General features: G+C 53.7%; 2 protein-coding genes across 5 annotated transcripts in view; one reads left to right on the forward strand and one right to left on the reverse strand.

Annotated features, from left to right (window-relative positions):
* The first annotated feature begins 6,601 nt into the window (after positions 1-6,601).
* On the forward strand, positions 6,602-16,540 carry SNN (stannin). The gene is made up of 2 exons (XM_069569977.1): positions 6,602-6,755; positions 13,366-16,540. The coding sequence occupies exon 2, from the start codon at positions 13,448-13,450 to the stop codon at positions 13,709-13,711; it is 264 nt and encodes an 87-aa protein (XP_069426078.1). The 5' UTR covers positions 6,602-6,755; positions 13,366-13,447; the 3' UTR covers positions 13,712-16,540.
* TXNDC11 (thioredoxin domain containing 11) overlaps positions 16,467-23,790 on the reverse strand; it is a 58,619-nt gene continuing 51,295 nt past the window's right edge. For all 4 annotated transcript variants that reach the window (XM_069569972.1, XM_069569973.1, XM_069569974.1 and 1 more), the window contains 2 exons: positions 20,924-21,004; positions 16,467-17,226 (listed from right to left, as the gene is read on the reverse strand). In XM_069569972.1, coding sequence (XP_069426073.1) covers positions 16,584-17,226; positions 20,924-21,004 — 724 coding nt within the window. In that variant the 3' untranslated portion in view covers positions 16,467-16,583. The remainder of the gene's footprint in view (positions 17,227-20,923; positions 21,005-23,790) is intronic.

The raw sequence follows: 23,790 nt of genomic DNA on the forward strand, positions 1-23,790 counted from the left end.
TATGTTATTCCACCATATGTTAAGTGAAATAAGCCAGACAAAAACAAATACCATATGGTTATCACTTACATGTGGGGAAGAAAGGAAGTGGGAAAGAGACCGAGAAACAAAGAAAAGGAAGGAAAGCAAGCCAATTTCACAGAAACGGAAAATAGAACAGTGGTTGCCAGGGGCTGTGGGGGAGGAAGAAACAAGGAGATAAAAAGGTCAAAGGGTAGAAACTTTCAGTTACAAGAATAAGTTCTGAGGGTCTAATGTACAGCGTGCTGACTATTCGTTACCGTATACTTGAAAGTTGCAGCTGCTGCTGCTAAGTCACTTCAGTCGTGTCTGACTCTGTGCAACCCCATAGACAGCAACCCACAAGGCTCCCCCATCCCTGGGATTCTCTAGGCAAGAATACTGGAGTGGGTTGCCATTTCCTTCTCCAATGCATGAAAGTGAAAAGCCAAAGTGAAGTCGCTCACTCAGTTGTGTCCGACTCTTGGCGACGCCATGGACTGCAGCCTACAAGGCTCGTCCGTCCATGGGATTTTCCAGGCAAGAGTACTGGAGTGGGGTGCCAGTGCCTTCTCTGTGAAAGTTTCAGAGTAGGTATTAAACATTCTCACCCTGTGTATGTAGGTGCATACATATACATAGAGTTAACCATGTGAGGTGATGAACATGTTCATTATCTTGATCTCGGTGATCATTCCACCATGTGTGTGCATTAATATCTGAAGTTTCACACTGTGCACTTTAAATTATACGATTATATTTGCCAATTATTCTTCAATAAAGTTGAGGGAGAAATGGGAGAGGTGATGACACACAGAGGAGCAGGCATGTGAAGACAGAGGCAGGGATTAGGGTGATGTAGCTACAAGCCTCGGATTGCTGAGGATTGCTGGCAACCACCAGAAGCCGGGAGAGAAGCACGGAACACGTCCTCCCCTAGCGCCTTCAAAGGGGACGTGGCTCTGACAGCACCTTGATCTAGAACTTCTAGCTTCCAGAGCTGTGAGAGAATAAACTTCTACTGTATTAAGCCATCCAGTTTGTGGGAATTTCTTCCAGCAGCCCTGGGAAGGTAATACACCCTTTCAATAAAGTTAGTAAAAAGAAGCTAACATTAAAAAAACAACATAAAAGGAGAAGGGGGGCGGCAGAGGATGAGATGGTGAGATAGCATCACTGACTCAATGGACGTGAATCTGAGCGAACTCCAGGAGATAGGAGCCTGGCATGCTACAGTCCATGGGGGTCCCAAAGAGTCAGAGGTGACTTAGCAACTGAACAACAACAACAACATAAAAATAGACTTGGAGATAAAACCACACAAGAGAGAAACCAGGGAGCAATGAAGATGGGACCCAGGGCGATGGGGATGACAAGGGGGACAGGATGGGGAAACCTCCAGGCTGGACATTGGCCACTGTTAGGGTCCTAGCTTTTGATTAATGGGTTACATGGTGTGAATCATGTGACTAAAATAACTGCGGGAATTTTTAAGAAAATCAGGTCATGCAAGGACCAAAGAGAATACACCATGATCTGGGTTATGATTAGTCCATCATTCTCTGCACCTGAAGTTTGCTAATAAAATTACTTAAAATCAACAATAACAAAAAATTACTTAAAATAAAAGGGATTCCTGCACCACTGCCTTCTTCCACGTCTGGGACGTGGCCCGGCTCCCTCCCAGTCCCCACACTTCTCCCTTTACTGTCTTTCCCTTCTTCCCCAGCGCATACACGGTCTGACAAGCCCTGCAGAGTACTCATTTCTGCGTTTATCATGTGTCTTCCCGTGAGGAATGAGGTTCCCATCTGATTCATGCCTGTCTCCCCAGGAGGGAGCACAGTGCTTGGCACAGAGGAGGTGCTCCATAAAGATCGGCTAAATCAATGAAAAAAACTGAGTAAATAAACGAAGGATTTGGTGAATGGGCAGTTAAAGGGCTCTGGTACTCAGGTGCATGTGTGTGTTTGGAGGGGTGGGTACCACACGTGGAAATACAGGACAGGCTTCAGGCGGGGAGCAACCTGGGGGCAGTCATGCCCTCCCCAGTCCCCAAGACTGCCCCTCATCACGCTGATAACAGACCCCAGAAATGAAGACCAGAACCAACCCAGGTTCCTCTCAGCCAATGACAACCCAGCTGGACACAGGAGCCCATGGGATGCCTCTGCCCCAGCCGGGGGCTCTTGTTTGGCACTGAAATAAGAGCACCGGGCTCCGAGCCACTGTGGGGTTTGCCTCTGGTGCATGCTCCACTTCAGCCTTCCACCTGCCCCCATCTTCACCGCTGCTAGCCCCCTAGCCATCTCTAGTTATTTCTATTACACTTTGCTTTAAATTCACCCACTTCTTTTTTTTTTTCCTCCCTGAAAAGACTGATTTAAAAAGGAACGGAGGGGGCTGAGGAAGGAATTCACTGGTGGTCCAGTGGTTGGATGTCCACCTGCCAATGCAGGGGATGTGGGTTCGGTCCCTGGTCTGGGAAGATCCCACACACCATGGGGCAGCTGGGCCCGTGCACTGCAGCTACTGAAGCCTGCGTGCCCTAGAGCTTGTGCTCGGCAGCAGGGGAGGCTGTCATAGTGAGAGGCCCGTGCACCACAATTAGGCAGTGCCCCTCGCTCCATGCTGCAACTGGAGGGAGCCCATACACCTCAGCGAAGACCCAGCACAGCCAAAAATAAAAATAAAGAGCAAATTTCAAAAAAATAGTTAAAAAAAGAAAAAGGAATGGGGGAAGTTCCCTGGTGGGTCCAGTGGTTAGGACGTGGCGCTTTCACTGTTATGGTGTGGGTTTTAGTCCCTGGCTGGGAACCTAAGATCCCATCAGCTTCACAGCACAGCCAACATAAATAAATACATAAAAAGAAATGGGTATGTCACTATCATAAACGGAAAAGCAATATCTGGGCCAAAAATAGACAGTAACATAAACTGCAAAAAAACAACACGTTGTTCAATTCGAGATGGGAGTGTGGGTTGCCCAAGACTGTCAGCCTGAGGTTATAAGGTTATAAGGGGGCCGAGCCAGAGCTAGAGAGAGGCCAGAGAGATGTTATACCCACCGACCAGCAAGGGCTGATTTCTCTCCTTGACCCAGATTGCTGGGTGACTCAGAGTTAGGTGACACCGTGTCTGTGTCCCACCTAACCTCGCCCTGCAGAACTCACCTCTCACCCTTTGTGGAATTGCCCTCTGGCCCAGCAGTTCTCTTCATGTTTAGGCCTGGAACCCTAACAGGCCCCACTGGAGTCTCCCTGGAGGCTGGCTGAGGCCTCTCTATTCCCTGGCAAGCCCCTCCCTTGTCCCAGCCCCTCCTGCGCCCCAAGGGAAGCGGGCACAGGGCCAGGCTGGCACAGGGCAGGCCCAGCTGGGCCCCAGCAAGCCCCAGGGAGCCAAGGCGAGCTCAGCCCTCGCCCTTAATTATCTTCCTGGCTAATGAGCATCTAAAAACCTCCCTGTCATCGTCAGGAGGACCCCTGGGATGCTGGGAGCAGGGCAGTTCTACAGACCAGATGTCCCCAACTGAGGGAGGTATTAGAACCCACCCCTTCCTGGAGAGAGGAAATGGGCTTGGGGAGGGGAGCTATACTTCCTGTCTCTTTGTAGGGGAGAAAGCTAGGGTTGGGGCAGACAGTTAGGGTGGTGGTTAAGTTCAGGACTTGGCAGTCTACTGGGAGGGCTTGAATCAAGGCTTGGTGCATACCACCTGTGACCTTTAGCAAATGCACTAGCCCCTTGTGGCTCAAAGTGTGGTAACCAAACCATCACTACCACCCGGGGGCTTGTGAGAAATGCAGAACCTTGGGCCCCAACCTACTGAGTCAGAATCTACGACTTAACAAGACCCCCTTCCCAGATCATTTCTGTGCACATATGCTGCTCTGTGCCTCAGTTGTCCCATCTGTAAAATGGGGATTAAAATGGGTTCATGTATATGTAGTAGTGCTTAGAACACAGTTTGCTGCTCTTATTTATTCGTTGTTATTGTTATTGTTGAAGCAACTCACTCTGGGCAAGACAGATAGCTGGGCTATTCCCAGCCCCCAACCTTTCAGCACCCCAGAGGTGGGTTGTCCCTGTGAAGAACAAGAGCCCGAGGCTCACAGAAGTGCAGTGATTTGCCCAAGATCCAAATGAGGAAGCCCAGGTTCTCTCCCATACCGATCCAACCCCACTACTCATGTTAAGAGTGAATGAAGGACTTCCCTGGCAGTTCAGTGGCTAAGACTCCATGCTTCCCAAACATGGGGCACAAGTTTGATCCCTGGTCGGGGAACTAAGACCCCACATGCTGTGTGGCATGGCCAAAAAAATAAGTATTAAAAAAAAAAAGTGAATGGAATTGTTTCCTCTGTACTAAACCCCTGTGGTGCTCACAACTGCCCTGTCAACTCCCTCACAATTGTCTTTGCTGTCACCCCCATTTTTCAGGCAATGAAACTGAGGGTCAGAGAGGTCAGGCTGCTTTTCTAAAGCTACCCGGTAGGAAAGGCTGCACTGTACCCAGACAGTTGATGTTCATCATCCATGCTATGCTATATCCCCCCATCACTTTTTTTTCCTCCCAGAATCTTTCCCCCCAAAGTGTTCCTGAGTCCCTTGTCACCTTTTGGCCAACCCTGGCTCTGGGGCTCTGGGGCTCTGGGCCTGCCCCTCCCGCCTGCTCACCACTAATGAGGTCTTTGGCTACTTGAGGCTGGGACCACAGAGGCCGCTGAAACTGACTCTGTGGGAAGAACTTGCTTCCTTTCACCCGGGGCTCCCAGGTGTGGCTGACCAGGCAGGAGCCTTTGAGGGTGGTGCCGGGCCAACTCAGGAGTAGGAGCTGTGTTGAGCTGTCTGGCTCTGGCCTCTGGGGAACCAGCCTGGAGCTGAATGCCCCTCTGCCTCTTTGTCTACTCTCACTTAACCTCCAGCTCACCTCCTGGGCCTAGCCTCTTGGCTAGGGTGCAACGGGGTCAGACCCGGAGGTCTGCAGTCTGCCCATTCATTCCTTCAGACAAGCATGTATCATATACTCTTGTAAATGTACAATTTTGCAGTGCACAGGCTAGAACATAACATACAGCACCGGGTGGAAATCAGGGAGGGCCCTCTGAAAGATGGAGTGGAAGAACGTTTCAGCTGAAGGAAACAGCACAGGCAAAGGCCCAGAGGTGGGAAACAACATGGTGCATTTGAAGCAGGAAGACACCAACCCGGAGTGGATGGAGCAGAAAGAGCGTGGTGACTATGGCCTTGAGAGTGGGGGCCCTCCATCTTCTCCCAGAGGGCTCTGCTTTTTTTTTTTTTTAATTTATTTTTGTCTATGCTAGGTCATTGTTCCTGCCCAAGGGTTTTCTCTAGTTGCAAGGAGTGGGGGTGATTCTCTAGTTGTGCTTGGGCTTCTCAAGCGGTGGCTTCTCTTGCTGCGGAACATGGGCTCAAGGGCGCACAGGCTCAGCAATTGCAACCCATGGGCTCAGTACTTGGGGTGAGGGGGCTTAATTGCCCCACAGCATGTGGAATCTTCCGGGACCAGGATTGAACTGTCCCCTGCGTTGGCAGGTGGATTCTTAACCTCTGGACCACCAGGGAAGTTCCAAGGACTCTGCTTGAGACTGGAAAAGACATTTCCAGACAAGACGACCAGTTCTCAGGATGAGGTGCTCCACCTGCCCCCTCCTACCTTGCAAGCGAGAGGCAATAGTCCAGGGAACTTTGGCCACAGAGGCCATGAAGGACCCACTCTTGCCCCTCTAACAGCCAGCTGGCCACAAGGGGAAGGAGTGTCCTCTTCCTTGACCGCCTTCTGGGTGGACAAGTGGACTGACTGGCACTCATTCCCAGGGCAAACAGACCTGGCCTCCAATCCTGTCTTTATTATATGTGGGCTGTGGTACTTCAGTTCTCTGAAATATCAACTGCAAAATGAGCAGCTCTTCCTTTCCCAGTTGTCTCCGTGAAGTGTGTTGAGAGGAGAGCACAGGGCCTAGCGCTGGGTGAGGCCTAATCGCGGGGGCTATTACGTTCAATAACCATGATTAAAAGAGGCCAAAAAGGCTGCAAATCCTGTTTCAGCCCGCAGCAGAATGAGAGCTCTGTTGAGGTCAGGGTCCTTGCTTGTGTTCGTGGTTATTCCGGCCACCACTGGTACACCCAGCGTACATGGTTGGCGTTCCACAAACGTCGAATGAATGGATGGATGATGCAGTAATGAACTAATTAATAAACGAGTGAATGACCAGCTCCTGCCCCGAGGGAGGACTTGTAACTCAGGGGTCCTGCCTGTCTTTTGTCTTTCCAGGGCACCTTGCCACACTCTTACCTGCTCTGAGAATCAGTTCTCCCCTCTGTTTGCTGGCGGGAGTAAGGGAAACCTCTGGGGGCTGGGGGCTGGGGGCGGGGGTTCCGGGCACGGGGGCCCCCGCACCGACCCGCGCCCAATCGCCGTGCGCCGAGGCCGAGCCCGCCTCCCGCCCCCAGTCCTGCCAGCTGCGCGCAGCCCCCGCCCCGCCTGGGCGGCCCGCCTCGCGCCACGTGACCCCGCCCGGCCCGCCCCGCCCAGTCGTCCAGGCGCGGGCCCCCATTGGCTACTCAGGGAGGACCCCGCCCCCTCCGGGGGCGGAGCCGGAGACGCCCCGCCCGCCGCAGAGCGGGGCTCCTGCGTCCGGACGGTGCGCGGCGGCCGGACCGGGCTGGCGGGCGGGCGGAGCCGGGCCCCCGGGGCTGCTGCGGGGCGATCGGGCCAGGCTGCGGACGGCGCCATGGTGAGCGGAGCCGGGAAGGGCCGGGGAGGGAGCGGGTGCCGGGTGCTCGGGCCCGGCGGGGCCCTGCAGAAGGAGAAGGGGCGGCCCCGCCTGGGGTTGGGGCGCGCGCTGGAAGGCTCGGTCGCGGGCTGGGGGTCGCTGCGGCGGGGGAGGGGCAACCTGGGCGAGGGGCGCGGCTTCGGGGGGAGGGTCTGTTCCAGGGGGCCGCGCCCGCGGGCGGGGGTTCTTTGTCCGCTGCGCTGCGGAGAGATCAGGACAAAGGAGGCGGCGGGGGGCGGCGGAGTCGGCTTTGCAGGGAGCGAGTGTACCCCCCCAACGCAGTGGTTGCCCCTCACCGCGGCCCGCAGTTCGGCGCCCCAGGCTGGCCGCGGGGCTCCTCGGGACACTTAGAGATTTTCAAAAATTAACAGGAGGCGGGGATCCTGGCAGCCTTCGGGGTGGTCAGGAGGATAGGAGCGGGGTAGAGAGGGGGTCCTGGCGACGTCTGGCGCCCACTTCGCAGGTGGGGAAACTGAGGACGGGCTGCGACGTTTGGTGCCCGGTTTCGTCGGCGGTGACTGCGCGGCGTGGGCATGACTGGGTCTCGTGGTCCCGCGTCCCCCAAGCTCCCTCCCCCAGTCCAGCCGACTGGAATTGCTTCTCCAGCTGTCGTTCCCCCTCCAGTTGTCCCCCCACCCCGGGCCTCGTCCCTTCCTCTCTCCAGCCTGTTCTCAGCTCTTTGGTAGAGGCGGGGAGACGACGGAGTCGCCTGGCAGGGTTAAATGAGAGGGTGCGTGGAGCGCGCCTGGCATCGCCTGGCATCGCGCCTGCACGTCGCCGGCGCTTGGCACGCGGGAGCTGCCCGGGTGCTTGTCATCCCTGTGTCCCCAGCATAGAGCCCTTGGCCCCAGTCACCCAGACTGCTCTGATGGGGGCGGACTGGGCTTCACCTGTCCCCCTTGGCCCCTCAGGCATGGGAGCAGGGGAGGTGGGGGTCAAATAATATGTCATTTGAGTGTCAGAGTTGAAATCCCAGATTCTGGATCCGGGGCTGCCTGGGTTTGAATCCCTGCGCAGTTACTTTCGAGCTGTGTGACCTTGGGCAATTGACTTAACTTCTCTGAGCCATGGACTCTTGAGGCTGAGAGATGATCTGTGTGAAGTGTTTAGCCCAGTGTCAGGCACAGAATAATCACTGCCAACTTCTGTCAGGCATCTACTGTTATTACCAAAGTTGTCCAGCAAGTGGGCCTACCCCGGGGCAGCCTGTGAGAATGACCAGTGGCTGATTCACAGGGCGCGGGCATAGGAGACCGAGACTGACCTTGGGGCAGTCCCTGGGACTCTAACTGCTCCAGCTTCCTCTTCTGCACAGGGGAACCTAGATGATCTGGTGCGAATTTCCCCTTCGGGAGGACCGTGGTCTAATGGGTGGGTGGTGGGAGGTGAAGTGACAGTGGACACAGAGCTGGGCACAGCACAGTTAATCTCTCATCCGCATCGCCACTGTTCTCGCCCTGGCTCATCGAGGGCAGTGGCCTGTGTGGTGCTCCCTTGGGTCCGAACCCTGGCTCAGGCCTGGCACAGAGCAGATATTCCACTTGCCCCCTTGACGTGCCCCACCCTCCCCACCTGTCCTGTGTTCCTCATCAGAAACTGGGCAGGAAATGTTTCCAGTTTGTGAACTGGGGTCCCCCGAAGAGACAGAGCAGGGTTTGTTGGGACACCTAACAGATGGCTCTGTCGGGGGAAGGGGCATGGCTTAACTATGTGGAGGTGGTTGGTCCCCTGTAAGCAGGACAGTCCCAGAAGGTAGCAGCTGCAGGGCGGAGCTAGCTAACCTGTCTAGCTGGGCCGGGTAACACTTGTGATGTGCCCAGTTAAGCGAGAAGAAGGTGGCAGCATGTCCCCTGAGGAAGCTGCTATTTGTGGCACTGGGCCTGGACCAGGTTTTGTACCCTTCTGGGAGCAGGTCCTTTGGAAAGGGGGTGCTGTGAGGGGCCACCCTGAGGTTTCACTGTCCTCCCTGTGACATCCAGGAAGGTGTGGGGCCTGGCGACACACAAACCTGGTGGTTCCAGAGTCCTGTTGTCACATTTCTGATCACTTCTCAGCCTCCCCGCAGCCTGGCTGGTGAGGTCAGGTCTCGTTCCCATTTTGCAGGCTGAGAAACTGAGGCCGTTACTGGGTAACTAGCTTGGCTGAGTCATAGTAGCTCCTGATATTGAGTGGAGGGATGGGGTGAAGAAGGGGACTTGCATTGAATCTGTTCTGTTGGAGGCTGAGGCTCCACTAGGCCTGGGGTGGGTGCAGGGACCTGCAGAGTGGGGAGAAGGCTTCATTTTGGGGTTCCCTGAAGAGGCAGGGGTGACACACGCAACCTTACACTGAGGAAGACCTAAGTGATGGGCCTCTTGAGGCCAGCAGGACAGTGGGAGATGCCTGGCTTGCTGGTGGCCGAGGCAGGGACAGTCCTTAAAACCCACTGGTGGATGGTGGGGAGCCGGGGTGGCACACTCAAAGAGGTGGCGTCTGCAGGCACTGGGCTTTTACATCTTGTTTTTCCAGGAGCAGTGAGTGAGATCCCAGGGAGGTGGAGCGGGAGGGCGGAGGGAGGGCGGAGGATTGGCACTGTGTGTTTGGGGATCCAAATGGCCTCGGGCTTCCAGCGCCAGCCTCCCTCCTGACTAAGGGAGCTGGCAAGGAGCTACTGCCGAGGTTGGGGGGAGCATGGCCGGTCGCCCACCCCTAGAGTGCCTCGGCTGTGCGCTGGCTCCCAGGCTGGCCTGCCCCTCTCCCCCTGCACTTGGAAGCCCCTGCCCTTTGTTCTGCTGGGCCCCGCTTTTGGGTCCCGTCCTCCATGTTTCTACCCGGGATCGCTCTTGGATAATCCGCTCAAGCTCCCCACGCTTTAGTTTCCCCACCTGTGAAACTCAGATGGGAACCCTGAGCAGCGCTAGTTGCCAGCTTGTTAGGAGGATCAGATGATGGTGTAGAATAAAGTGTTAACCACTTGGATGAGTGTTCTGAAGGGGTCCAGATTTCCCACGCACCATTCTGGGCATTTACCCAGCCTGTGAGCCTCTCTGTCCTGCCCTGTGCCCTTTCCTAGCTCAGGGTGAGGGGTCAACTGACTTACAGGAGACAGCTTAGCTTAGCAGGAGGGAAGCCCAGAGGAGATGGAGCCATCGGTAGGGTCCAGCCCAGGCCGTGAGGGTTGCGGGGGGGAACCGGCCGGCTTCAGGTTGCTCTGGGATCTGCATCTCGGTGACATTTTCCCTTCCCCACAGCCTGTGTGGGGACAGCTGCCCCTCCAGGGGCTCAGGTCAGGCCTGCCTGGGACCCATCCCCACGCTCAGGCTGCAGCCTGTCCTTCCTCCTTGGTAGCTTTGAGACTTGGGGGCATTCAGGGGTAGGAGCTACTGAGGCCAGCTGCCTAGGACTGCTGCTTCCCCTGAGCTTGAAGTGGTGGTCAGCAGACAAGTATTGAGCACCTGCTGTGTGCTGGTGACAGGGCTGGGGCTCCAGCAATGGGCAGGATGGATGCACCCTCCTCCGGGCTCAGAGCCCACTGCAGGAAGGAGTTGGCGGCTAGGGAAGCACCTTTCCTGACCCAAGAGAATGTCAGGTAGGGGGGCGGTGGGGGGCATCTGGAGCCTGGGGGGGTCTGGGGAGACCACCCCCGCAAGAGGCATCTTCTGAGAAAGTTCTCTCTGAGGGGAAACAGCCAGTCATGGGACGTGCAGGGAAGAACACCGCAGGCAGAAGGAACGGAAAGTGCAGAGGCCTTGGGGAGACAGGCGGAGGCAGGAGGGTGTGAAGAAGCTGGGGAGGCAGGGGAATTCGGATTCTCTGCCGGTACCGGGGAGGGCTCTGAGCAGGAGATGATGCGACCAGATTTTGTAAAGGATGGGTTCTCAGGAAGTACTTGCGGAGGGAATGAAGTAATAAACACACGTTTGGGGGTGGGGGAGGGAACTCCGGCCAGGTGTGACTGTGGCCTGGTCACCTGGCTTTGTGCTCCCTGGAGGGAGATACCCAGACCTGGCTCCGCCCCCTCTTCCTGGCCTGGGGTGCCAGGGGCGTGGGGAGGGGCAGCAGACAGGGTTTAAAGGTCACCGCCCCTCTCGGAGGGTCCCTTGGAGCTGGGGCTGCCTCTCTGGTTCTCCCCCAGGACTCTGGGGGCACTTCCTGGGCTCCCCAGCTGGTTTGGCCCCTGGGGTCCCCATCCTCAGGTTTTTGCTGCCATTGTTTGATTTCTGACTTCCTGTCCCCGAACCCACTCCCTACCCCCCAGTCCCCAAACACACACACACTTCCTCTTCCGAACTGATACTGACTTCCCTTCCTGTTCAAGAACCCAGGGTGGGGGCAGGCACCCCAGCAGGCGCTGGACACCCAGGAGGGCGAGTGGAGAGGGCAAGGTGGAGAGGGCCTGGCAGCTCGGTGTGCTCCCAAGTGGGAGGAGAGCATGGGGGTTGGGACGGGTTTACCCGGTGCTACCAGCAGGCTCTAGTGGGGGTGGGGTGGGAGGAGGGCTCACCTGTCCTACCTGGAGGCCTGAGCAGGGTTGTGGAAGCGGATGGCAGCCCTGATGGTGGCACGGGAGAAGCCGGGAGGACATGCCCTGGGCAGCACAGAAGTGTGCGGGGCCACCCCTGGAGCACGTGTGCCAGCCTGGTGCTGACACTGAAGCCAGGGTGGCAGACTGAGATGGGTGCCCTGAAGGGAGGGAGGGAGTGCAAGGCGCAGGACCAAGGGGGCTTCCTGGCCTGAGGGGTCGGGAAGCCTCCCTGCCTGGGCTGGAACTAACCAGGGCAGGGTTCTCAGCCTCCGCATGATGTTTGTCTGGGGAGCCGTCCCCAGCAGTGGGGGAGGTTTAGCAGCACACCTGGTCTCTATCTAGTTGGCACCAGTAGCAACCCCGACTATCCCCACTTAACCACTGAGCCAGGGTTAGGGGAGCAGAGCGTTTGGGCAAAGGCCTGGAGTGAAGGGAGGTGGGGTCAGTGGGAGATGAGCAGGGGCTGGGGCTGCTTCGTGTCGGATTCCAAAGGTCACTGTAAGGACCTGGGGCCTTTCTGCTGCGTGGCGGGGCACTGGCTGCAGTGGTCCAGGTGGACCAGGGAGCCCGTTGAGAGTGATGGCAGCAGCCTGGCCCTGGAGGTGGTAAGAAGGGCACAGACTCCAGGTGTGTCGCCCCCTCCAGCCCCAGACCCCTCTGCCATTGTGGTGGTGGGAGCAGGGCAGGAATTTTCTCAAGGACTGGTCCCTGGACAGACTCAGGGACATTGACTTTGCTGCCCAGAACATGGTCCTGGGGTGGGGGTGGGGGGAACTCCTTAGTGTGGAGGAGAATCATTGCTAATTAAGGCTGTCATTGCTCAAGGACGGCACTCCATCCTGTTTGGAGGGGACACCTTCCCCTTCCAGTGCGTCCACCTGCACTGATGTCAGTCTTCTCCAAAAATAGCAGCTTCAGACAGCTGAGCACTGGCCCTGTGCCCAAGGCTCCCCGGGCTCTCCTGCACCCTCACGACCACCTGGCTGTAACTATTATTTGCTCCATGTGTGGTCATGCAGGAGACGTTAAAAAGGGCTCGGTCTGGGGCCCAGGGGAGCCACCACCTCCAACCTCAGGGGGCTGTCCCTGCCTGCCCCTCCTCTACCCGACCCAAACCAGCTGATCTCCACTGGCTGCATGTGGAATCTTCCCAGACCAGGGATCAAACCCCCTCAGCTCCTCACGCTTGCTAGCGGACCCTCCTGCCTTCAGAACCTTAGCAGATGGTGTTCCACTGCCAGGAATGCTTTTCTCCAAGGGCTGACCTTCCCGCATGTCCCAGCATCACCTCCCAGGTGTCTGTCACCTGCCTCACCCAGTTTAACCTGGTGGCACCTGGTCCCCTGTGTTCCCAGTGTGACTTTCCTGCATTTGTAGCAATAGGTGTGTGGCATATTGACCTGTCTGTAGTCTGGCTCCTGCACTAGACGCTGAGCCCAGTGAGGGCAGAGGCCGGTCTGTTCCGCTTCCCGTGCCCCCCTCAAAGTTCCCAAGCCAGGGCAGCTACAGCTCCTTTGGGAGCAAAGGCTGTCACTGACTGCACCCTCTCACAGGTGTACCGGAAGGCTCGCTGAGCTGTATACTTCCCCCGTCGGGGCTGATGTCATTTCCCTGCTTTCGAATCCCTCGTCTCTGTCTGTCTCGAAGCAGTGGCTCCTTTCATCTGTGAGCACCTACTAAAACACCCAGTGGTGCTAGGTTTCTAGAACATCCATTCACCTGGAACAGACGCTCTTTCAGCCTCCACCATGGTGGGGTCACAGGTCTCGGGTGTTGCCTCTCCTGCCTCTGCCTCTCAGGTTCCCTGCCTGAGCGCGGGTGACTGGCTGGCTGGTAGCAGAGGCACTGAAGGTATTAAATGGAAGTAGCTGGGGTGAGCAAAGAACACTGGTGGCATCATGAGCCAAAAAAACCAGCAAACGCCACCCGGCCTGTTTTTCACTAGGATGAGGGCGGGCCGGCCAGGCTTACGAACTGATTAAAAATAGACCCAGTGGAAGACCCAGCGAGAGCGTGTGAGCCGCCAGGGTCCCCAGCAGTGTCCCATCGTCTTGCTTTGTCTTTCAGGGCTTTCGGGTCCAGCCTTGCTGAGCTGTCCCCACACGAGACCTTCCTGCGGAGCAAGCCCCTGCCCCTACAAGCGCTGACCATGTCTATTATGGACCATAGCCCCACCACGGGAGTGGTCACAGTCATCGTCATCCTCATTGCCATCGCTGCCCTGGGGGCCTTGATCTTGGGCTGCTGGTGCTACCTGCGACTCCAGCGCATCAGCCAGTCAGAGGATGAGGAGAGCATCGTAGGGGATGGCGAGACCAAGGAGCCCTTCCTGCTGGTGCAGTACTCAGCCAAGGGACCGTGCGTGGAGAGGAAGGCCAAGCTGACCCCCAACGGCCCTGAAGTCCACGGCTGAGCCGGGATGCGGAGGCTCCTGGGCCCGTTTGTAGCCAGCCGGGAGAGGCGCAGGAGAGGCGCAACCACAGACATGCCTCCGCCTAAGAGGAAGGGTTGACACTTGCTGGCATGGCCTCGCCAGGCTTCATCATCGCATGCACTGACTCCCAGGGTCCCAGTGGTCCCAATCTGGGGTTCGCTGGCCCTGGGCAACCCCTCGGCGTCCTGGTGGGACTGCCCATTGCAGGCAGTGGGCAGACCTGACCTAGCTGGGGCTCTCGGCCCCGCAGCGCTTTTGTTACTTGAATGTTTAGCTGAGCCTGTTTTTGATGGAGCTACTACTACTGTAACGCGTGAACTCACAAGCCTGTGAACTGTAAATAGGCCCTGGAAGCACGTGCTTAAGCCTCTTTTGCTGATTTTTTAAAATATCGCGTGTAGAGCACATGGGACTGTCCGAACTAGGGCTGAGCTGAGTCAAGGCAGTGGGGAAGGGTGGTTTTAGACGTGTAAGGGCCACATGGCACTTGGCAGGGGCCTCTGATACACGTGTGTGTTCGTAGAGGACGTGACATGTCTGTTTTAAGCCTCGCAGCGGACCCTTCGGGGTGCCTTGGTGGTTTGCTTTGTGAGCGATGAATGAGAGCGGGGCGCGATCCGCCCCCGTGCCCCGCCCCGCTAGCTCCTGGTAGATGAGGTCGTTAAAATGGCTGTTCCCTGTTGCTGGTGGAGCGATTGCAAGGAAGCTGCTGCGGCTGCTTGGGAGTCAGTGAAGGACGAGTCAGGGCACGAGTCCCGAGGCTGCCAGGCGTCCCAGTGGCAGAGCAGTTTCTGGCCCCCGTGGTCTTGAGCATGCTGGGCGCCCCGCCCCCACCCGGCTTTACAGAGTGCTGGCTTCGCTAGAAAACACCAGAGCTGCCGCCTTCACCCGCATCCAAAACCCAGCTGGCCCAGGAAGGGGGGACAATGGCGGTTTTAGTTTGTTGTATTTAATATTTTCTGCACTGGAGGGGGGCGGGGCTTAGTTTCCCCTGTTTCTCCCTCCTGCCCTTTTCACAGATCTGCTTCCTTTCCGCTCAGATTCCCACCCACCTGCTCGATTTCACTGTCCTCAGCGGGCCACCGACAAGGAGGGTCCCCTGACGTTGCTCTGAGAGTGCGCAGTGTCGTTTCTTGGGTGCCTGAGGAAGCAGGAGCCCCGAGCAGCCTGTACTTCAGTGGGCAGGTAGGGGGAGAAGGGGCTTAAGGTTCAGGACTTGGTTTTTGCAAAGATGAGGAGCTGGATGGCTATCGACAGCCCCCCACCCCTCGCCCCTCCATGGTGTCCCTTGTGTAGACTTCAGTGAACTCGGGTTTTTAATGACACCACTGTAAACAGTCTTAAATGATGATTAGATGGTGATTCGTGTGTGCACCCTTGGGAATAAACTGGAGGCCAGCCCTGGCAGAGCTTTGGAGCACTGGCCCCCAGTACTTGAGCCTCCTGCCACAGCAGAGGCGGGGAGCGCCTGGCTAACCTCAGGCTGCCCCCACCCCAGCAGAGCTCCCCCCTCCCCGAGCTCTCGCCTCCTGGGCACGCTGAAGGCGGCTCCTCTGGCCTCATCCAGATCTCCCCTAAAAAAGTGTGTTGAACTAATCCAACTTTCTAGAACCCCTAGGAGGGAGCTTAGGGAACACCTCTCTTAGCAGTGTACCCCTCAATTAAGGGTCCAGCCTTAAATGATAGCTAGCGGGGAGGGGAGGGGTAGCTAGTTAAAAGACAATTTGAGCCAAAAGCAGGATTGAGACAGCACAGGAGGCCACTGAGGGATCCTTAGAAGGTGGCTGGGCTTTAGAGCAGGGGAGAGGCTGCCTTTGGTCCCCACCCAGGGATGGCCAAGTGTGAGACTGGACACCAGCAGAGGCAGGACACAGTGTGGGCTGGAGGGGGCTGTCAGAGGTTCTAAAGGGGTCAACTGGAAGGTCAAGGAGGTGTGCTTTCTAACAGAGGATGTAAAACTGGGGCAGGTGTGGGGGTGTCTGATCCATTCCCCTCGCATTTCAGAGCTTCGGGCTTTCTACCTCTACTTTCTGCAGCCGGCGGTCAGCAGCTGAGGCTGTCTGTCCTTCCCCCAAGTAACCGAAGCACTTGCATTTTCAAGTCCCTGAGCCTGACCCCGAAAACGACCACCGCTTGACTGTCAGGCTTCCCCTGAGCTTCTTACCATGTCCGTGCAGTTTCAGTTTTGAGAACATGAAGTGTCATTTTCTCCTTAGTTTCACTCTTGGGGGGGGTCCTTATCCGTTGACATCTATGCCTCTTGCACCAGGCGTATCAGCATGGTGTCAGTGCCGGGTCAGAGGCACAGTGGGGCACTAGTGGGGTGTCTAGGGTAAGTGGAAGGGCCCACAGGACTGGTGACCAACCACACAATAGCTCTCACTGTTCTTTGTCAATAGCTACTTTTTTTAGCAGAGACACCAGAGCCACACACTCCAATGGCTCAGTTAAGTTATGACCTCTCATTAAATTCTTTCTGAATAGCCCAACTGTTGCGTCCAAGTTTCCTGACTTGTCAGTCAGGACGTTAGCCTTTCATCCTACGTGTCATGGCAGAGGCAACAGGAGGGGGATGGGGAGGGAACTCCAACACTGAGCCACTGAAACAGGGACTAACTTTTCTGACGAATCTTCACATGGACTGTGCTACTGTTTTTGTCTCAAAGCTACCAAGTTTGTGCAATAAGTGGAGGGGATGTCACCCCTGTTCAATAAAAGCTGAATGACATTCAAGTTGATTTTCTAGACCACTGAGAAAATCTTTATTTACAATAAATTTCAATAAAATTTGCATAAATATATTCCCAATGTACAGTTTTCTCCTTTGATTTCTTCATGTCATTTTCCAAAGTCAGTCTGTCCGATTCTCGGGGCTCCCCTCGGAGGCCAGCGTGGAGCTGACGTTGGCAGGCAGGGGTGTGCTGGCGGGCAGCCGGGGGGCACCTGGGGGCTCAGGGGGCTCTGAGTGTGCCTTGCTCGGGGGCATGCGGTCATCCGCCCCGTCCCTGCCCTCCAGCTTCCGCTCCATGGTGGCCACCAGGATCTTGAGCCACGTGTTCTCAGTGAGGAGGGTTTCTGAGGCGTCAGCCAGCTCCTGGAGCTTGCGGGCCACCTCGTCAAGCTCCCGGGTCTTATGCTCGTACAGGGCCCGCAGCTGCTCGCTGTGCAGCCGCAGCAAATCATGCTGCCGCTCCAGTGTGTGCTGCTGCCGGAGCAGCCGGTGCTCGTCTCTGCGTGCGCTGGCGAGCCGGGCCTCCACCTGCACCTGCGCCCGCTGCAGGGTGCCAATCTCCGCCCGCAGCTTCCGGATCTCTCTCTCCAGGTGGGCGATGTGCCCCTGCTGCAGGACTGCCTCGCTCTGAAGACACTCTGCAGCGGGAGGGCCAGCCAGGTTCCGAGGCGCGGAGGCCGGGTCTGAGTGATGCAAGATGAACCGCAGCAGGTTGGGAAGGGTGATGGGAAGGTCTTCAGGGTATTTCACACTTAGGTCCTTTCTGGGGAGAAAGGGGGAAGGAGTCAAAGATCAGAGAGCCAGGCCTATGTTCTTAGTTCAAAACCAGGCTGCCAGCGAAGGTCAAGCTGCTGTTTCCTACCAAAAGGAAGTCTGCACGGAAAATGTCATCCGGAAAAAAATGTTCTACGCATGAGGATGTGCTGGTTCTGTAATTAAAGTGGTTTATCTCAAAGGTGTGTCTGCTCCTGAGGACAAAGAGCTCGGACTCTGTGTTCCAGGAAAGATAAGAGCTCCCAGGCCTAAAGCCAGTGGTGTGTCAGGACGAGTGTCCTGGGGCCAGACTGCCACCATATCATTCTTGTGGCCATCAGCAATGCTTGGTGAGATGGGGAAAACCTCCAACACAGCCTGGCTCTTCAGCAACCATTTATTACACATTATCTGAGCAAGAGTTCTCAACTGGAGTGACTATCCCCAACCCTCTGGACAGTGGGCAACACGTAGAGATACATTTTATTGTCACAATGGGGAAGGTGTTACTGGAGCCCCACCCTTGACAGATTGAGGGGCTCTGAAGAATGAAGGTCGCCCAGCCCTAAGAAAAGACAAAAGGTGTTCTATCGAAGGGTAGCCTTTTCCCTATGAAAGAAAGATCACAGGGAAATTAAAAGCAGATATGTCCCATTTTATATGTTTATGGAAAATTTCAGGTAAATGGAATAATTTTTTTAAAACTTTGGGGGTAAGCACATAACCACATCTTCCTTTAAAGCATAGTTTCCTTAACGTATAAGCTTTCTCCACTGGGGCCTCCCAGCCATTCAATCGACAACTGAGAACATCCTGGCCCCTGTGAAGAGCGGGCGAGGATGGGCAAGCAGAGATTGGATCTGCCCCCAAGCTCCGCAACACAACCTCATCTTCCAGGACACAGCAAATGTGAACCATCCCCAGCAAAAAGCTTAGTGTGTGTATCTGGGGACACAGCACAGAAAATGACACTGGTAAGCAAGCTGTTTTTCAGTATCTGGAGCAATCTCCATGAACCTACCTGAAGGCTGTGCTAACTCCTTAAGCATCAAGGACACAGAGCGTCAATAAGTTGCTTCCCAAATGGTAATCGTTTTGCAGGAGTGGTAGTAAAGGTCCCACTGTTTATCTGACTCTCCTGGAAGTTCACCAAGAGCACGCGTATACACCTCTAGCACGTAATAAAAGGCCAAATGCAAATTGGCCAATGGGCTATAATACAGAAGGAGGGTGGGCTGCTCCTCTAAAGAAGCGAGGTCCTTCCCCAGGGGCCATGCTAGAGTAGACCCCCTCCTACTTCTAATGTGCTGGCCCAGGGCCGGGCCAGAGCACCTGCCTTGTGAAAGGTCACACAGAAGACATGGTGGAACAAGAGTGGCTTTGAGATGCCCCTGAGTGGGAAGGTGTCCCTGCAGGAGAAGGAGGAGGCCCAGGCTGCACACTGCGGCAGAGGACAAGCTCTCTCCTACAATTTCACTTTAATAATTATTAAATTCAACGTGCTCATTGAGGGCAATTTGCAGAGGGTGTAAAAAGCACACACGAGGCATTCACCCCTTGTAAGCCTCACTCCTGCAAAACCATCACCATCAACCCCTTGATACCTTCCCTTCTGCACATATTTTAACCCAGTGCATGTGCAAATTTATATTTTACCAAAACGCATATGCACTTTGACATTCTCTTCACGGAAGATAAGCATGTGACTGTGAGGAAGGTCTTACTGCATGCTGTCAGCCTTTTCATGTCCTCTTTTGCAAGCTGTCAGCTCTCTGCCCATCTACCTTCTGAGTAAACTGAATACTCACCTTGGACCAGCTAGTAAGGAACTTATTCACTTCTGATTACCTTTTCTTTTTAGGAAATAAGAAAAAAATTCTTTTCTGGGCTGCCCTGGTGGCTCAGTAGTAAAGAACCTGCCTGCCAATGCAGGGCACACGGGTTCGATCCCTGATCCAGAAAGATGCCACATGCTGTGGAACAGCCGGGCCAGAGCACCACAACTACTGAGCCTGTGCTCTAGAGCCAGGGAGTGCCAACTACCGAGCCCACGTGCCCTAGAGCCCAGGCTCTGCCACAGAAGCAGCCACCGCAACGAGAAGCCCACACACTTCACCCGGAGAGTAGCCCCTGCTTGCCGCAACTAGAGAAAACCCGCATGTCTCAGCGCACAGCCAAAAATAAATAAATAAATATTTTATTAAAAAGAAAGTTTCCATTCCAGGGCAGTAAGACTTTGGTTCTCAAGCTCTCTCTGTTAAACTAGAACTGGACAGTCTTCTCTATTCAGTATCTACTTCCTTGACTTTTCAATTCAGGGAAACAAGAAGGGGCTGCAGCACCCTTCCTGCAGGGCATGAGCGACTCCCTTGGGCGGCCTCAGAGCGAAAAGCGCCCAACCCACACACGAAACCATCTAGCTGCTGGGAACGCCTTCGTGCAAAGGCATGTGCTGGGGGTTAGGACTTCACCGCTTTTTCAAACTAGGCTTGAAATTTGAAAAATGAGGCGTTAAACTTCACCTCTGTCCCACACAAGGTGAAACTGCTTGTGTCATTGTCCATGTTTCCTGGACTGTGTGGCACTTGAGATGCTTCTTAGAAAGAAAAAGGCTCATCACCACACAGCAGTGGAACGGGGTGAGTCACGCTCTGTTTTTAGTGCGTGATCTGACAAGACCCTACTACCACAGGAAGTGTACCAGCAAAAATTCTTTGAGATAGAGAGGAAAAACCAAGGAAATGAATCAATACACATGAAGGAAGCACTCTCCTTAGAGAGACACGCGAAGCACGACAGTGGCTGCAATAAACAGTAAAAGCGAGCGCCGGAGAATAAAACACGTGAGTTAGAGAGCATTACTAAACTCATCCTGCGAGTGCTTTTCCCTGAGAAGATATTGTCAAACCCATGTGACTGGGTCTCTGAGGACCCATCCTTTTAAAAACAAAAAGGAATTTATACAAAGAGAACATTTGATTTGTCAGGCTTTAAAAGGCCGAGTTAATTTCCTTTCTACCAAAACATCCGGACCCATGTTCGCTGACCGCCAGGTCGGCGTCCTTTTGCTAACCTAACGGCCCTTCCCTGTGCCTGGGCTCTCAGGGAGGGTGCCCTGATGGCTGACCTTGGAGCGCCCTTAGATGAATGTGAAGAGACCAAGGTGACAACCCCTGAAGTGACATGCACGGGAAGAAGGCTCTGTGAGCCCTAGAATGGGGGTGCAGCGGGCGGGAGAGCCTCTTTGCTCCCTGCACCAGGGAGCCGAGGAAGCCATCAGCAGGGCTCAGTGAGAAATGAATGACTCACGTGGAAGCAGGCAGGCCGGGCCTGAGTCCCCGAGAGCCCAGCCATGAGCTGCTGTTTGGCCCACTTGAACGTGGGGCTCTTCGCTGTCAATCTCAGCACACACTGTGTGCTCATAAGGCCAAGAAGGGGAATGAGCTCCAGTGGCCACATTCATGCTTGTGTAAAACACACTCCAGGAGGGGCACATTTATTAAAACCATTACACCTGACACCCTGACACCAAAGGCCTTTTCCCCTTGGTCCCTAGTGGTACATTTCAAACAATGCATTTTATTCTAAATAATTTAGTAATATAAAATGATTTACGTTTCACTTTTGTTAATTACCTCAAACCCATTTTATTTTCGGCAAAAGAATCCCATCTGCCCAAATACTGAAAAAAAAAAAAATCACATTACCTGTTACAGGGAAAAAATAAGACAGTAGGAAGACGATCAACCATGAATTCCCAAGGAAGATCATTCTGAGATACATCGATCCTGGCAAAGGGAAAGAACAGAAAACGTAAAAGAGTAGCTCAAGAAACTCCAACCTGGAACCTGAACGCATCTTCTCAAGTAACTTAAGAACCTGGAGTGCCGCGTGCGCCACACGGACTGGCCCCTGGCAGTGAGCCCACCACTGGCAGGCACAGCGCACGCGAGAAACACTGAGGCTTCCAGGACAGGCAACTGCTCACCTGACCCACTGAGGGAAATGTGGTGGGCTTTTGTTTTTCCTTTGATGTGGACAATTTTTAAGTCTTTTATTGAATTTGTTACAATATTGGTTCTGTTTCATGTTTTGGTTTTTTGGCCAGGAGGCATGTAGGAAGGAGCCTAGCTCCCGACCAAGGATCAAACCTGCACCCCCTGCATTGGAAGGCAAAGTCTAAACCACTGGACCACCAGGGAAGTCCTGAAATGTAATGTCTTGAAAGTAAAGACACTTCACTTTAATTCACTAAGTGAATTCTAAAAAAGCATAAAACAGTCTCACTGACACCTGACAGGTAGTCCACCTAACTGACAGAATGTGGGCAAGGACTTTAACCCATGAATCAGTCCTGGAAAAAGGAAATCATTGCACAAAATACATCGAGCCTCTGAAAATGTAAGAAAGCTAATACTCTGTATTTTGTAAGTCTAGACAGAGACCAAAAAAGCTGTATTTTCTTAGCAGATTTTAGATTAATTTTCTAATACAGGAAATGACATCTGGGCTAAATTACCCAACCTGTGCGCTTGCTTTCTGCTGAACTAGGTGGAGGCACCTCTTCAGCCGGCACTGAGCCGGACCTGCAGGAGGGCCTCCCCACTCGCCCCCAGGACTGCTCAGCTGAAGCAAAAGGAACATCCTAGGAGGAAGCGGACCGAGGAAGGCCCGCTAGGCCAGGTGTCAGTATCCACAAACAGTATGTACAAAAGATGGAAATGTTCTGAATCATTAACTCGACAGAAGTTTTCAGATGTATAATTGGGAGCGGGAGAAATCAGGGCCATGCATTTGTCCAGAAGGATGAAATTCACTTTAAAAAAAATGACATAACCAAATCATAATGGTTTTAAATAGCTTCACTAACAAAACAGCACTCCTGCCTCCCCCTGTGAAAGGCTACAGAGAACATCAGTCCTATTTTTTAAGCAAGTGGTTTATAATCAAATGCTTTTTCTCCTAATTTTTTACTTCAAGGAAAAACTAAACTGTAAAATCAAAAAATATATTTGTAAACATCCCCTCCAAATCCCATTGGGCTAATCAGGACCTCCTTTCTGCCATTCTCATTCAAGTTCTGGTGTCTACGTCGACATACTGTGAAGAGCAGCAGTCATATTTCACATTCTATTCTTTTCAAAATTAACTGTATGAAGAGCATTGTTCTAATGAAGGGGTAAAAATCCCATCAAATGCTCAACCATAATTTATGTAACCATTTTTCTCCTGTCAGATATAAATAACACTCGAATGACGAGCACATACTTCTCTGGGAGTCCCATTTCCTTAATTCCCCAAAGTGAAATTAACTGGGTCAAAAGTATATAACCATTTTTGTGACTTCTTACAAATGGTGCTAAAATGTTTTCCAAAAAGCTTATGCCAATTTACTTTCTCTATTAGCTACATCTGACTGATTTTATCAACACAAGATCCTACCAAAGGGAATCCCCTGGCTGTCCAGTGGTTAGGGCTCTGTGCTTTTACTGCCCTGGGGACTGGGTTTGATCCTTGGTCAGGACCTTGAAGCCACATGATGTGGCCAAAACAAAAACAAACAAACAAAGATTCTACCACTCAAGAGCATTCATTAATAAACATAAATGACATTTTGTTAGTGTTTTAATTTACATTTATTAGATTATCATTGCCCTACTTGTTTATTCACTCTCTCCTCTTAGGTGGAAAGTCTGTTTTGTGACCTTTCTTTCACACTGCAGTCCTTCTCAGCTGTTTCTCCCTCCATCCCCCACTTCCTCTGTGGTAAAATATACATAACACAAAATGTACCATCTTAACCGTTTCTAAGTGCACAGTGCTTTCATAATGCTGTGTAACCATTACCACCATCTGTCTAGAGCTCTTTCATCCTGCAAAACAGGAACTGGCCCCACTCGACAACCACTCCCGTCCTCCCCGCACCGCCGGGTAACCACCATTCTGCTTTCTACCGCTGTGACTCTGCCTACTCCAGGGGCCTCGCGCAAGGGAGACCGCACCGTGCTTGTCCTTCTGTGTCTCATTTCACGTAGCATGCATGTCCTAAAATTTTTGAGGCTGAATAATATTCCACTATACGTACAAACGACATTTTGCTCTCAGCAGTTTTCTTAAACCACTTTAATTTCTCAGGGTCTGGAGTATGAAGGCCTGATTTTGAATCCTGATCCCTTGTTTACAGGTTGCTTGACTCTGGGCAAGCAGCCTGGTATTTCTGTGTCTCGGATTCGTCCTCAGTAGAAAGAGAGTGGTGCTCACACCTGTTCCACTGACGGTCCTAAGGACTAAGTCAGATACCGTTTATATAGTCTCGAAACACAGTGCCTCCTCCAGTGGGGCTCTGAGTCATCATTCGCAGCCACACAAAAGGAAAGGTGCGCGTGCTGGAAGACACAGCTATTGTCCTGCAAGTTGGTTTTCTGTATTTTCATCGCACACTTTCCTAGTGAAATCTGAAATCATCTTTCTTTCACTATTTGGCAAGTTTCCACCTCTCAAAGCAACCAACAAATCCAATATTCTATTTTCTGTCATTTTCTCTGATTTGATCTTTTATATTTAATTCTACCTA

Source organism: Ovis canadensis, chromosome 24 (assembly GCF_042477335.2).
Source record: "Ovis canadensis isolate MfBH-ARS-UI-01 breed Bighorn chromosome 24, ARS-UI_OviCan_v2, whole genome shotgun sequence".
Taxonomy (NCBI): domain Eukaryota; kingdom Metazoa; phylum Chordata; class Mammalia; order Artiodactyla; family Bovidae; genus Ovis; species Ovis canadensis.

Excerpts from the sequence above, each read along its gene's own strand:
- SNN (XM_069569977.1), top strand. The coding sequence starts at position 13,448 with ATGTCTATTATGGACCATAGCCCCACCACGGGAGTGGTCACAGTCATC.